Source organism: Aplysia californica, unplaced genomic scaffold (assembly GCF_000002075.1).
Source record: "Aplysia californica isolate F4 #8 unplaced genomic scaffold, AplCal3.0 scaffold00878, whole genome shotgun sequence".
NCBI lineage: Eukaryota > Metazoa > Mollusca > Gastropoda > Aplysiida > Aplysiidae > Aplysia > Aplysia californica.
In genome coordinates, this window is record NW_004798148.1 from 263,406 (window position 1) to 277,222 (window position 13,817).

At 42.9% G+C, this 13,817-nt stretch overlaps 1 protein-coding gene across 1 annotated transcript; it reads left to right on the forward strand.

Annotated features, from left to right (window-relative positions):
- Positions 1 to 6,363: 6,363 nt before the first annotated feature.
- LOC101846775 lies at positions 6,364 to 13,347 on the forward strand. The gene is made up of 4 exons (XM_005110349.3): positions 6,364 to 6,503; positions 9,186 to 9,261; positions 10,227 to 10,285; positions 12,251 to 13,347. Exons 2-4 carry the CDS (start codon positions 9,195 to 9,197, stop codon positions 13,259 to 13,261), a joined length of 1,137 nt encoding a protein of 378 aa, XP_005110406.1. The 5' UTR covers positions 6,364 to 6,503; positions 9,186 to 9,194; the 3' UTR covers positions 13,262 to 13,347.
- The last annotated feature ends 470 nt before the right edge of the window (positions 13,348 to 13,817 follow it).

Genomic DNA, 13,817 nt, shown 5'->3' on the forward strand with positions numbered 1-13,817 from the left:
TGCTTCTCAGTGGGTCAGACTAAACAAACGCAAGCATCCTCTCACTCGCTTGCTTTCTCAAGGTGGCTCGTCGGCTGCATTGCTCTCAGCCATTAGGACTGTGTCCTTGTCTCTTTTTACCTTTTCTTCTTCCTGTCCTTGCTGTAGATAAGGTCTCCGGACTGAAGTCGTCTGTCTGCAATTCTTTCCCTCCCCTTCCCTGTCTGCCTTCATCTACTGACCTCACCCTCCCGAGGAATGTCTCAGTCTCACCAATGGAAGCTCATAGCAGTAGCAGTGCATTCTCCTTCCTTTCTTTTTTTTTGTGTTGAAAATAGGAATATAGTCATGACATGACAGACAGGCCCAGGGGAAGGGAAGTTTCTACCACAGGAGGATATTGTTTGTTTTGTGCAGCAGGCTGTCGTAGGTTTTGTCGGTGGGGGGCGCTATGCTGCAGTGCTGATAGAAACGCAGATACACAGGCCCCAAAAATAAGTGGCCTGCGTTGTCCATTGCCTATGTTGGGGTTGGCTGGGAGCGGACTGGGTAGTTGTGGGCTAGCTAGTCTGCTCGCCGAGACCCTTTGCTTACACTTTGACCTTTGCTGACTGGCCAGGATGCCGGGAGTGTCTGGCCACCCTCCCCTCTGTGGAATGCATACATTAGTTTTCTTTTTGGTTTTTTGTTTCCCCAACTGGTTTGGTTGATTGGCTCTCGTTTTGTTTTGTATTTCCTGCTAGTGATTGGCTTCTTGATTGTTTGCTCTCTGGGCAAGAATTTTGCCCTGGTAATCAGAAACTCTTTTTTTGGTGTGTTTTTTTTTTCACGCTTGAGTTTGGTGTTGAATGAAATTTTTCCTGAGATTGTTCTCTGTTAGTTTGGGTTGAGCGACCTTTTCCCTTTGAGACATTTTCTTGGTGGTGGCATAGAGTCAGGTGTGCCAGCCGTTGTTAGTGTTGTGACCAATTGTGCGACTACATCGGCCTCCGGAACTGACTCTGGTGGGTGGGACGAAAAGTGCCATCCTTGCAGTCTTAACATCAGAGGTCACTTCCCTTGACCTCATTGCAAAACATGGATTGATGATGCATGCTGTCCTTGAAAGCTGTCGGTCACAGTAGTTCGGCACAAACTGTGTTGCCCAAAGTCTCGACATTGTCAATTTTTTTTGAGATGTTTCTGTACCCTTTTGTCCTGCTCATGCCATCATCAGATTGAGTGTGAAAAAAAAAGAAAAAGATTTTTATCAAACTTTGGGAAGTCACCTGGCGGCATCTGTATCATCGTTTGGGTCTATTTCATGGAAATGCCTGCAGCGTCTTTGTGGTCACTTCACAAGGCACTCAGTCCCATATGACCTTAGGCGACCTTGTACAGTTGCGAGCGTCGAAAAACCTCTACTAAAACAAAGCACTCAGTCCTTTAGGTAGCCCATTAGGCGGGTGGTATCAGTTGGTCAACATAACACATCCTTCCTGTAGTACCTTGTTAGTGGGCCTTATGCTGTTGTGAGTGCCGTAAAAGTCCTACTAAAACAAACTTGTTAGGAGGCCTTTTGCAGTTTTCGAGCGCCGTAAAACTTCATCTAAAACAAACTTATTAGTGGGCGAAGGGACAGGTCACGACGGTGAAAAGGTCGCGCGGCCTGGACTCTTGTGTTAGCGTTAGTGTAAGCTGGGCTCCATTCATTTCCCCCTAAGGGCTCGTCATTTTGCGGGGGGGTTTTAATTTTATCAATTTTTTTCGTTGTTGTTTAGTTTTGATTTGGCTTAACGGTTTCAGCTCCTTTGTGTCATTATCTGGCTGCTTTTCTTCACCTATTTCTAAATTTAGAATGCATTTCCAATGTTTTTGCTTGCTTCTATGTACATACTTGTGTGGGTTTCATATGATATACACTATACAACCATTTTTTTCTCTCTTTGTTTTCAGTAATTATCACATCAAATAACACATATTAATTGTATATTTGAAAAAGTTTATTTTTTTGAAAATATTCCCCCCCTTGTTATTGGTATAGTTGTTTTTTGTGTTTTTAAAAAAAAAAAGCAGAATATGATGAGAACAACACATGTTACACCTGTGAGCAAACTTGATTGTGATAGATTGACTTGTGACTGTACAGAGGGGTGGGTGGGTGGCGGTGGTGTTGAAGAGTGGGAGGTAGCACTGCCTCAAGGGGAGAGGGGAGTGCTGGCCCGTCAAATGATCATTGTACGCGCATTCAGGGTCATACCGATTTTTAAAAGAAAAAATGGGGTTTGACGGGGGAGAACTGTAAAAATGTTCGGTTGGATGGGGATGTATATTTGTTTTTCTTTGGAATCGGGTGAAGAAAGTCTGTGAAAAGCATGTTCTGTCCCCAGGCTGGGCTGTTGTAAGATAAAGTAGGTGTCGGGGTGGACAAGTGGTCAGGTTTTGTGGTGCACAGCCTGAACTAGTGGCGAGCTAGTGACGAGTGGTAGGAGGAGATCAGGGGCAAGATAGGAAGGAAGGAAGGTCGTAGTGGGTAGGTAGGGGTTGCTGTCAGGACACTGTCACCTCGAAGTTTGCTCACAGCGAGCGCTGCTAGGCCCGCCGCCCACTAACGCGGTCTCGCACGCGTGTTTGTGTGTAACGGCCCCGGTCCGTCGGGGTTGGTCCCAGCCCCGGGGAGTGTTGTTGCTGATAGATATTGTGTGTGTACAAAGACGACCATCATTGTTGAAAGTGGCGCGGGAAGCCACGGCCAGGACACACTACTGGCGGCTGTACTCTTTTTTTCTTTATCTCTCTCTCTATGTCTATCTATCTCTCTCTCTGTATCTCGTCACGGGAGTCACGCCAGTGGTGTTTCCGGGCTGTGGTTGACCACACCATCCGTCTGCTGGCCCCACCGGCAAGCCTCCTCGGTGCATTTTGTTAGCCTAAGGTCATCGCCTCAGAACTATATTGGCCAAAATACTTATGTAAAGAGGCACTTTGGACAAACTAGTTCTGAGTCAACGAGGTGCTGGCTCGAAGAATGTGTCCAGCCCGAGTGAGCGCGTAATGCTGGCCTGCAGACTGGTTTCTTTTTTCTTTTTTTCCCCCCCCCTTGAAAGAGAAAAAGAGCAAAAGTCTCTTGATTGCTGTGTTCCATCTCCATTGACTCCATGGCTGACAGTTCTGTCTGGCTATTCGCATACGCACATTGGCTTGTAATGAATGCACAGACGCAAATGCTTATTTGCGAGACATCACTTATTGTTATTGGCGTTAGATTAGAAGAAAATTGAAAATATTGGTTGTCATATTGAATTTTTTTTCAATCAATAACCGAACAGCGCATTTTGACTGCTGAGTGCAAGACTTCTGGCACGCGTCACTTTCTCATGTAATGGTGTACGTATGGCGGAGTCTCGGACTTAGCCAGTCAATTTGTCGACAAGCTTGTGGTTCTGCCTCGAGCTATTTTGTAATCATTTTATTAGTTGAAAATTGATATTGTTTGCTATTTAAATAATTATCCCTCTCTCTCTCTCTCTAGAGTTGAAACCTGTCATCAGCAAAGCTTTGTCTTTACTATAAAGAGTACCATAATATTGTTCTTTGCCTCTCTTACCAGGCAGTGTGTGTCTGTGTGCGACTCCCAGAACTGTTTTCCATGGACTTGTTATATATTTCATATACACACACACTGACACTCACGTACATTCTATATATATATATATATATATTATATATATAATTATATATTATATTTTATTATAAATACTTGTAATTTCCCCCCCCCCATTTTCTCGCTGTTTGTGTAATTACGGATAACATGTGTTTTTTGATAGTGATACTACAGGAATTTTAAAAAAAAAAAATCAGAATATCAGAGTTCACTGGACTTCGACTTCTTTTTGTTTTATGTGATTGGTTCGTTTTGTTGTACATGTATGTGTTTGGTTCTTTTTGTTTTATGTGATTTGCTCGTTTGTGTGATTATAGAATTGTTGGGATGTATTAGTACCGGCACTGGTTGCCTGATGTACTGTTAGACTGTTCTCTTGTGGTTTGCTCCTTCTTTCGCAGGCGGTTGGTGGGCTCCACTGACTAATAGGTCCTACTCCTTTACTTTCCCTCTGTTGTGTCTGTCTGTCCTGCTTTTTTCACAGCACTGAATGACCATTGTTGTGTCGGTGTGCTTCTCATTACAACAAGCTTTTTTACTCTCGGTGGTTGGTGGGTTCACAAGGGTTTTCGTACATGTGCGCGCGTCCCCCTCTGGGCTCCTGACTCTTTCTGCTGCCTTTTTACTTCTACTCCTTGACTCCTTGGCCTTCCTATCAAACATCTATCGTCCTTATCTCCCCTCCTTTTTTATGTTTGTTACTCTCATGTAACACCTCTAATCTTCTGGCACTCATATGACCTTATGCAGTTGTGAGCGCTGTAAAACTTCTACTAAAACAAACAAAACTCCTTGGCTGCTTCTTACTGCTGTCTTGCGGCCACACTCCTCATCTAATGGTAGGTAATATCTGCACCTAGCCCTCTCGGATAAAGGTGAAAGCTCTCCGAGGTCCTGTGTGGAAGTTGGGCAAGTTAAGGATCCCTTGGTGGTACAAAATCGATAAGAGTAGGCTTTGGCCACCAACCCGGAAAAATTCAAATTTTCCTAAATACTGAAAATGTTAAATGTGTCCTGTGCGCTCATATGACCTTATGCAGCTGCAAGCGGCGTAAAACATGTACCAAGAAAAAAAAGGAATTGTGCATGTGCTCAGTACATGTCCTCGGCACTTACAAGCGACCTTTTTGTGTTGCACGTTCTGTAAAACTGCAAATTAAATCAAAGTACTTCGACTTTGACGAGTTCCTTGCCGGTATGTTACATCTATCAGACACCTGTACAGAATTTTTTTTTTCGAATAGAGAGTTTGCTGGATGCAAATTTTTCTTTTCAAAGTTTCGAGAGCACGTTGACACCACTACTCTAGTGGGTAATCTCGAAGTAGGAGAAAAAAAAAATCAAGTTCCCAGTGATACCTTCGAAATATACAGTACGGTACAACAGTGGACGCCAGTTGTGTCGAACTCGCTTGAGTCGATCTTTGGTTAGGGTGATCTTTTTTTGTTGTTGAAGATTCCAGCACCTCTTCTTTTCTACAGATCCCAATGGTTAAGTTGAAGTTGAATTTCAGATGAGTTGATTTTTTCCCCACTTCCCTGACGACATCCTCCAACTCGTACGTAAATACAGGCGTGCATTTGAACGGATCGACCCTTTTGTTCAGTGTGTGTTTGGTGGAGTTCAGTGTATTTTCCAGGAATTTTCCGGCATTTCTTTGTGTTATCAAAGAAGCGAGCGCCGTAAAACCCCATACTAAACTAAAACTAAAAGAAACGACAATGTCTCTCATTTGAAACCAAACCACTGCTCGGTGCTTGTAATTATATCTACTTAAAACCTCATATTTGCCATATGAACGAACACTCGGATTCAACGAACTTGAACTTGAAGGCCAGGCCCGACGACCTCGTTGAGTCAGAGTTCCACTGTACTCCATCCAGAACCCTTGACTGGTACTTATTATATAATAAAAGTAGGCTATTTAAAAGGCAAATTAATTCAAGGTTGCTATTGAAAGTTTGATAAAAATCGGTGTTTGCAGTCAAATGCTGGCTATCCATTTAAAGAAAAGGGTTGGGTTTTTTTGTTGGATGAGCAATAATTGTATAGTTGACGCCTCTTTTTATTTTTTCTGACTTGCTCATATTCCTTGCACAAACACCACATGATGATTTTTGACGTTATTGCGTCGATATGGGTGTCTTCAGTTGAATAGAAGCTACATAATATATATAAAAATACAATGGCACTATACAGGACCTTTGAACTCCTGTGAAGGCCAGTTTGATCATTGTTGAGCCTCCCACTCTCAATTTGTCAGACGGCACGGGCCCAATGGGGGATGCTTGTTAATTCATTTCATAGGAATCTTAGCTCTGTCTCTGTATATAAATTTAACCAACGTTTGTGGTGTGATCGTTAGGCGTTTCACAATAATTGCTCTCACCCACAGAGGACATGAGAGTGAGTCATAATTTTAAATTGTGAAGTTATTTTATAGTTTCACTTTCTAAATCTAGATCTACCTCAGTAGCTTACCACAAAAAAGGGGATGCTGTTATTCATATTCATAGCAGTGTTAAATTTAGTCATTACAAAAGAAGTGGGTGCGACTGTAAGGCAAGCTTCCAGCGTCGAACTGCGAAAAGTAAACGCGGGAATACAAAAAAACGACTTGTATATTTCTGTGGTCATAGCATGGCGAAGAAGAGGTTGGGTCAGTTGAGAGTGAAGGCGAGACACCTTCCTGCTTTCGGTTTTATCACAACGGGAATTCCCAAAGCGGATTTACTTTTCAAAAGAGGGCGTTATGGGTAATGGGTAGGGCAGATCTGATCTGTTTTGGTGATGATGAATCACAGAATTCTACACTTAGTGATAAACAAACCAAGGCAACTGGAACTGCACTAAACAAGCATATATGTCGGATTCTCTCTAGGTTTGTATCTGCTTATTGTTGGCAGGAAATTTATAGAAATGATTCAGCGAGCTACAATTTTGGCCCTTGTATCGTCCCGTAAACTAGATCTATAGTAGACCTAGATCTAGATATTTCTTAATAATAATAGGTCTAGTGGCAATTACACATTTGAAACCAGGAAAATGGACTCACCTATGTGTCTTTTATACATGTACATAATTTTTGTACTTTAGTTTTTATGTTGAGCAAATTTACTGATCTGACTTTAAGGTGGAATGGGCAACCTTTATATGATAAACCATTCATGATTAGAATATAGAATCTATCTCTTTTGCTTTCCATCCACAACAAGATGCGAAAGTTCTACTTGTTGATGTGGTGGTTCCATTCTCTTGACAGTGAACTTAAGTTTCACGTAGGATAAAGAACGAAAGAGAATTTTAAATAAGTATTCTACATGATACATTGCTGCATTGAATACCCGGAGCCCATCGGGGGATTGACAAATTGATCGCCAACCAATTGCTCGATTCACGGCCTGAAATGTTTTTGAAGCTGCTAGTTGGGCGATTGGTTTGTGCCACGATGGTCGCTTTGCGCCCTTAATTTGGCTAGCCCCGCCTACCAAACCGAACCAAACGGAACCGAAGCTTTAGATCTAGTTTCCGCTTTAAAACTACCCCTACTCACAGATTCTATGCAATTACAACGGTGCTTGCTTCATTGTTTGTCTTATCTGATCTCCACCCATACGCATAGAACTGTCCCCGTGGTTTTATGCACCCCGCATAGTTTAGCATAATTTGATCATTTTTTGCATAATTTCTGATTATTTTCCCTTTATCATTCTTTGTTGAAATTAACAGAATCGCGTAATTTCACATTTTTGGGCTCAGTTTGCATATAATTTCAGAATTTTTCTTGCATAAAACTTCGGGGACAGATAGGACACAGCCCGTATGCAAGTTGCGCACGTTAAAGATCCCTTGGTGGTCTAAAATCGATAAGAGTAGGCTTCGGCCGCTACCCGGGCAAAATTCAAATTTTCCTACCAAATGAAAATATAAGGTGTGTCCCGCGCGCTCATATGACCTTATGCAGTTGCGAGCGCCGTAAAACACTTACCAAAAAAAACACAGAAAAAAAGATAGTACACAGTAGGCATGCAAGAAATCACTCACTGTTAATACGCTGGAAACTTAATTCTAGTGTGCTCTCACAATCTTAGCCCATTGAATGTTGACATGGTTAGGCCTATAGCAAGACCGCATTGCCCAAGAGCACACAGAGAGCTGAGGGGACAAAAAAGGGGAGGGGGTGGGGGGTCACTCTGGCCTGAAATCCATGTTCAATAACTGATTGATAGGTCTGTCCCCGTGGTTTTATGCACCCCACATAATTTAGCACAATTAGATCATTTTTTGCATAATTTCTGATTATTTCCCTTTATCATTCTTTGTTGAAATTAACAGAATTGCATAATTTCACATTTTTGGGCTCAGTTTGCATAATTTCAGAATTTTTCTTGCATAAAACTTCGGGGACAGATAGTACACAGCCCGTGTGCAAGTTGCGCACGTTAAAGATTCCTTGGTGGTCTAAAATAGATAAGAGTAGGCTTTGGCCGCCACCCGGGCAAAAAATTCAAAATTTCCTACCAACTGAAAATATAAGGTGTGTCCTGCGCGCTCATATGAACTTATGCAGTTGCGAGCGCCGTAAAACACTTTACAAAAACAAAACAATCTTAGCCCATTGAATGTTGACATCGATAGGCCTATAGCAAGACAGCATTGCCCAAGAGCACACAGAGAGCTGAGGGGACAAAAAAGGTGTAGTTTAACTATACACGCATGTGGTTTAACTATGCACGCCCACCTCATCATGTAGCGATCCGACTTGCACTGACTCGTCGCAACTCTCTGCTCTGCGCCCCGACCGCTACTCACACATGGTTTTCCACAGTCCGTGGCTCACGCCTCGGCCTGCCCTTGTTTTCTTCAATGTCAAATAGGTAGCCTACCGTACTCGACTACTTTCCCGAAAATCACACAGCTACCCACAAAAGGGGAGGGTTGGGGGGTCACTCTGGCGTGAAATCCACATTCAATACTGATTGATAGGTAGGTAGGTAGGAACCGGTACCTTGAATAACAATCTATATTTAATAAGGTTGAAAAGAAACCAAAAACCCCCCCAACCAAACCCGATATTTCGATTCCCTTTCTCATGTCACAAAAATGCACACCCACACACACACACACACACACACACACACACACACACACACACACACACACTCTCACACACATACTGTACACACATGCACTCACACACACACACACACACTCACATACACACACACGCACTCACATACACACTCACACACACACGCACACACACATACACACACACACATACAGACGAACACAGAAACAAATGCAAAAGTTTACAATATATTAATATAATTAGGTCTATAATAATATTACTATCACTACTACTAGCAACCTTCATGCAAGCGTAAAAACTTTTACCCGGAAAATGTTCATCTTTATTTTTACTTCTGTGTCTTTGTACTACCTGATTTTTTGGGCTGAAATACTTGAAATTCACCCTGAGTCTACCTGAGAGGGGAAATTTGAGGTAGAAAGCTGTGTGTCAACATTATAAGTAACTTTTCTTGGTTTTGTTTCTCCACAGGCATTTGGGATGAGGAACCGACTTTTAGCCACCCTCAAAATGGGTAATGATATTCAAGGAAAAACCTCGAGTCATGGTAAGAACTGATGCACATTGAGGAGTCTGCTTAACTCCTTGATGACGCAGCGGACACATATGTCTGACCAAAGACAATGTTGCTGCACATTCTGAATCATCATGCACAAATCACATCAGAGACATGAATGTACATATATATTCCATTGTATGCATGTTTGTTTGTTTTTGTTTTGTTTGTGTGTTTGTTTTTCTTTGCCTGCCTCTTTAAAGTTTTAGACAACAACAACAAAGTTTTAGACAACGACATATTTATATTATAGTAGAGGGTTTTACGGTGCTCGCAACTGCATAAGGTCATATGAGTGCCAAGGGGTGGGTGTCAACAGAGAAATCTTTACAGGGAATCAGACTTACTCTGCTCACCTCTCTAGCTTCAACAGCGCAAGGTCAGCTTCTACTAGACAAAAGATATAAAAATCTGCATGAATAACGAAGTTATGTCTCTTTAAAAAAATGATCCAATATAGCGTGTCTTCAACTTCAATGAGTTAAATTGAACATGGTTCTTCTAAAAGCAACGGCAAGCAGTTGAAGCAGTCTAAAGAAAAAAAGAATCCAAATCTTGATTAAAAAATTTTTTTTCTTTTTAAGAAAACCAGCACTGACCAGCCGAAATGCTTCCTTTTCCAAATTAAAAAAAAATTTTGAAGGTTGTGTCATCTAATCTTCTCTAATAACCCTCAAGAAACGTGAATCATCAAATTTTATAAGCTTCAAAATAGCGAAACAAAAGAAAGGGACATGAGGACACATTATGTGTGTCAATTGTGGGCGAGAAGGAGACGTTGCCAGTGTACGTATTGTTTGCCTCTATGTATGTGTGTAACACACATGAACAGGCTGAGGCTGTGTAGTAACAACCCTGATATTTAGCACCTTTATATGACCTTATATTGTGTTGCAAGAGCAGTAAAACTCTTACTAAAACTTTTTTTTTTTTATTGAATTTTTTTTTTCTTTCAGAGGAAGAGGGGACCAGCAGTGATATGAAAAAGGAAACTTCTAGGGAATACTTATACCAGGTGAGGGAAATTTGTCTGTCTGTCTGTCTGTCTGTCTGTCTGTCTCTCTGTCTGTCTCTCTGTCTGTCTGTCGGTCTGTCTGTCTTTTCATGATAAGATTTTTTTTCTCTTTTTACTCTTTCTTTCTTTCTCCCCCCCCCCTCTCTCTCTCTCTTTCTCTCTCTCTCTCTCTCTCTCTCTCTCTCTCTCTCTCTCTCTCTCTCTCTCTCTCTCTCTCTCTCTCTCTCTCTCTCTCTCTCTCCCCCCCCCTCCTCCTCCTTTCTCCCCTGGCTTCCACCCCATCCCCCTCTCTTTAGATTTCTCCAATTTTCTGTCCATCTTTTTGTACATTCAATGAGGTGGGAGAGTGTTTGTAAACTTACGTGGATATATTTATTATTAGATTCCATTTGACATCGGAGGAGTTTGCCTTGAACCTGGGAATGACTGTTGGCTTTTGCTGATTTTACTGAGTCCTTTGGGTTTTTTGGTTTTTTTTACGAGTTTTGTTTCATGTAACCTGACAGACTATCGGCATCTTTGGTGTAGCAGTTAGGCCCTTCGCTGCCACATGCAGAAGATACTCTCGTATCTATTGCAGCAGCATGGTGGAATCAGGCTCTCGTCAAAATATTGAAATTGAAGAAATTGACATCTTTTCGTCTATTGGGCAATTTTTGTTGAATTTCTTATTTTTAGCTCAAAATCTTTTCTGTCCATTTAAGAACACATTTCTGAGTAACTTTCACCCAAAATTTGATGAAAGACACAAAAATAAGTAAATTTGCAATTTCCATGAACACTCAAGCTTGGAAGTCAACAGATTTTGGAAGCCATTTTCTCATTAATTTTACCTCGGACAACGGATATCTGAACTTCTTAACAAGAAAGATAGATTTTTTTTTTCACCAAAAGCAAGAAAAATAAACAAGCTTTACGATGATACCAATACCAGTTACTCTGTATGCCCAAAAATTGAAGAGCGCCTCATTCCACCAAGTTGTGACACATATGAGTTTTGATTTGCGGGTAGGGTTTTTTTGTTGGTTTTAAAAAAAATTGAGTTTCTCCATCTGTTTGCTTCAACTTTATATCCCTCTCTGATGGAGATGACAGGCAGGGTAGAAGTAGCCGGCCCCCTAAAGGATGGAGATGACAGGCAGGGTAGAAGTAGCCGGCCCCCTAAATGATGGAGATGACAGGCAGGGTAGAAGTAGCCGGCCCCCTAAATGATGGAGATGACAGGCAGGGTAGAAGTAGCTGGCCCCCTAAATGATGGAGATGACAGGCAGGGTAGAAGTAGCCGGCCCCCTAAATGATGGAGATGACAGGCAGGGTAGAAGTAGCCGGCCCCCTAAATGATCTAAATCATGTCGACAGGGTTGTAAATCGTGTACTGTAATAACAATAGAATTTTAACGAATAATAATAATAGTTAATAATAATAATAATAATAGATAGCATTTGTATAGCGCATATCCCCGCTCAGCAGCAGGCTCTATGCGCTTTACACTATATTATTACCCCAGCAGACCATAGAACACTCCGAAACATTCTCAGCTTCCCGGGAAGCATACAGTGCGAGCAGCCGATTAAGCGCTCAAACACCAACAAACTGACAAGATCTTTCGCTGTCTGTAGCCGGGTACCCATTCCCACCTGGGTGAAGTGAGGAAAATTCGTGTAAAGTGCCTTTCCCAAGGACACAACATCGGACCCTTGACGGGATTCGAACCCACGACCTTACGGTTGCGAGTCCGATAGCATTTGTATAGCGCAAATCCCCGCTCAACAGCAAGCTCTATGCGTTTCACAAATTGTACTATTACCCCAGCAGACCTGAGAGCATTTTGAAACAACCTCAACTTCCTGGGAAGCATACAGTGCAAACAGCCATTTATAGTCGCTAAAACACTAACATACTGACAAGATCTTTCGCTGTCTATGGCCGGGTACCCATTTTTTTCTGTTTCTTTTTTTTCTCAGTGGTCAAGTTGGCCTGCGCTTCAAGTAAGGATCAGCATCATTGCAAGCATGATGCCTTTGCCTCTAGCTCTGAATGATTTCTCACCCGAGAGCTCGTTCGAGATGCACCATCTTGCCTGCAGAAAAAACGGGAACCATGAAAAGTTTATTCCTGTCAAGGAATTTTCCTTTGACCACTTGCCATGCAGCTGCAGGAATAAAAATGTTTTGACGTGCATAAGAAACATGGCTGTGTTGACAGTGAAAGTGAAAGTGAATTTCGTTAGCCTGAATCGCCCCGACACGTGTGTGACTGCAGGCAGCTCACAGGCGTATCCCTTCTCCAATCTGCGGGGTAGAAACGTGTTGCGTACAGGAAGTGGCTGGGTGCACACAGTGGAGAACGTGACACATACGGATTGCAAGTGTCGGGCGTGTGTGGACACCCTGGAGCCGTCTCGCAACTGGTGGCAGATCACCGTGGTGACGGCCGCCCATGTGGTCTACGACGACCAAGAGTGCCGCAACGCGACCTTCGATCTCTTCTACGACGACGAGGACTCGCGGGAGGAGTCGATGGTGACCCTCCAAGGTCACCGGGTGGATCTGGTGGATGTGGACACGGACCGGTGCCACCTGGTGTGCGTCACGCACGACCGGCACGTGGGCCGCCGGCTGCAGCTGGCCATCAAGACATGCCAGAACGAGCTCCACCGGCTGCAGAGCCAGCTGCAGAGCCTCACGCCCACGGTGGTTGTGTCCCACCCCCACGGCCTCAGCAAACGCATCACTGTCGGGGAGAGGGTCCGGACAGAGAAGTCGGGCGGGTCGGAGAATCGTCTGGTGTACACGACGGCCACGTGCCCGGGGAGTAGTGGCGGCCTGGTGTGGCCCGTCGGTAGGAAGTGGAACCGGCATCTGTGTCGCGTGGCCACGCACAGCGAGAGTTGCGGGCTGTACAGCATGAGTTCTGTGACGCTGCCATTTTGCACCAAGCGCGATTGTCGCAAGAAACAGTTCTCTGACCCTTAAAACGTCTGTCATGTGACCTGGTCACGTTTTTCTTTTTTCTTTCTTTCTTTCTTTCTTTCTTTTTTTTCTTTTCTTTCTTCCTTCCTTTCTTTCTTTCTTTCTATTTCTTCCTTTCTTTCTTTCTTTTTTTCTTTCTTTCTTTCTATTTCTTCCTTTTTTTCTTTCTTTCTTTCTTTCTTTCCTTTTCTCCTCTCTCCCTCTCCCCCTCCCTCTCTTTCTCTCTCTTACTCTCTCTTGTTCTCTCTCTCCCTCTTTTTCTCTCTCTCTCTCTCACTGTCTCTTTCTCTCGTCGGTAGCTAAGTGGTTAGCCTACCGGGTCTGTAATGATGAGATTGCAGATTTTGGAGTGTAAGCCTCAGCTTGAATTCTCTGAACTACATCGCAGAAGTCTTTCAACGTATCCCCACATATTCTCAAACTTTTCCCTTGAGAGTTACACTGTCCCCGTCGTCGTTTAATTCATGGAAAATTCCGAAATTATGCAAACTGGGCCTAAAAATGTGAAATTATGCGATTCTGTTAATTTTAACTAAGAATGATAAAAGGAATTAAATAA

Coding starts and splice junctions, on each gene's coding strand:
- LOC101846775 (XM_005110349.3), top strand. CDS start 9,195: ATGAGGAACCGACTTTTAGCCACCCTCAAAATGGGTAATGATATTCAA. Junction 9,262..10,226: donor AGGAAAAACCTCGAGTCATG/GTAAGAACTGAT, acceptor TTTTTCTTTCAG/AGGAAGAGGGGACCAGCAGT. Junction 10,286..12,250: donor CTAGGGAATACTTATACCAG/GTGAGGGAAATT, acceptor TTTTTTTCTCAG/TGGTCAAGTTGGCCTGCGCT.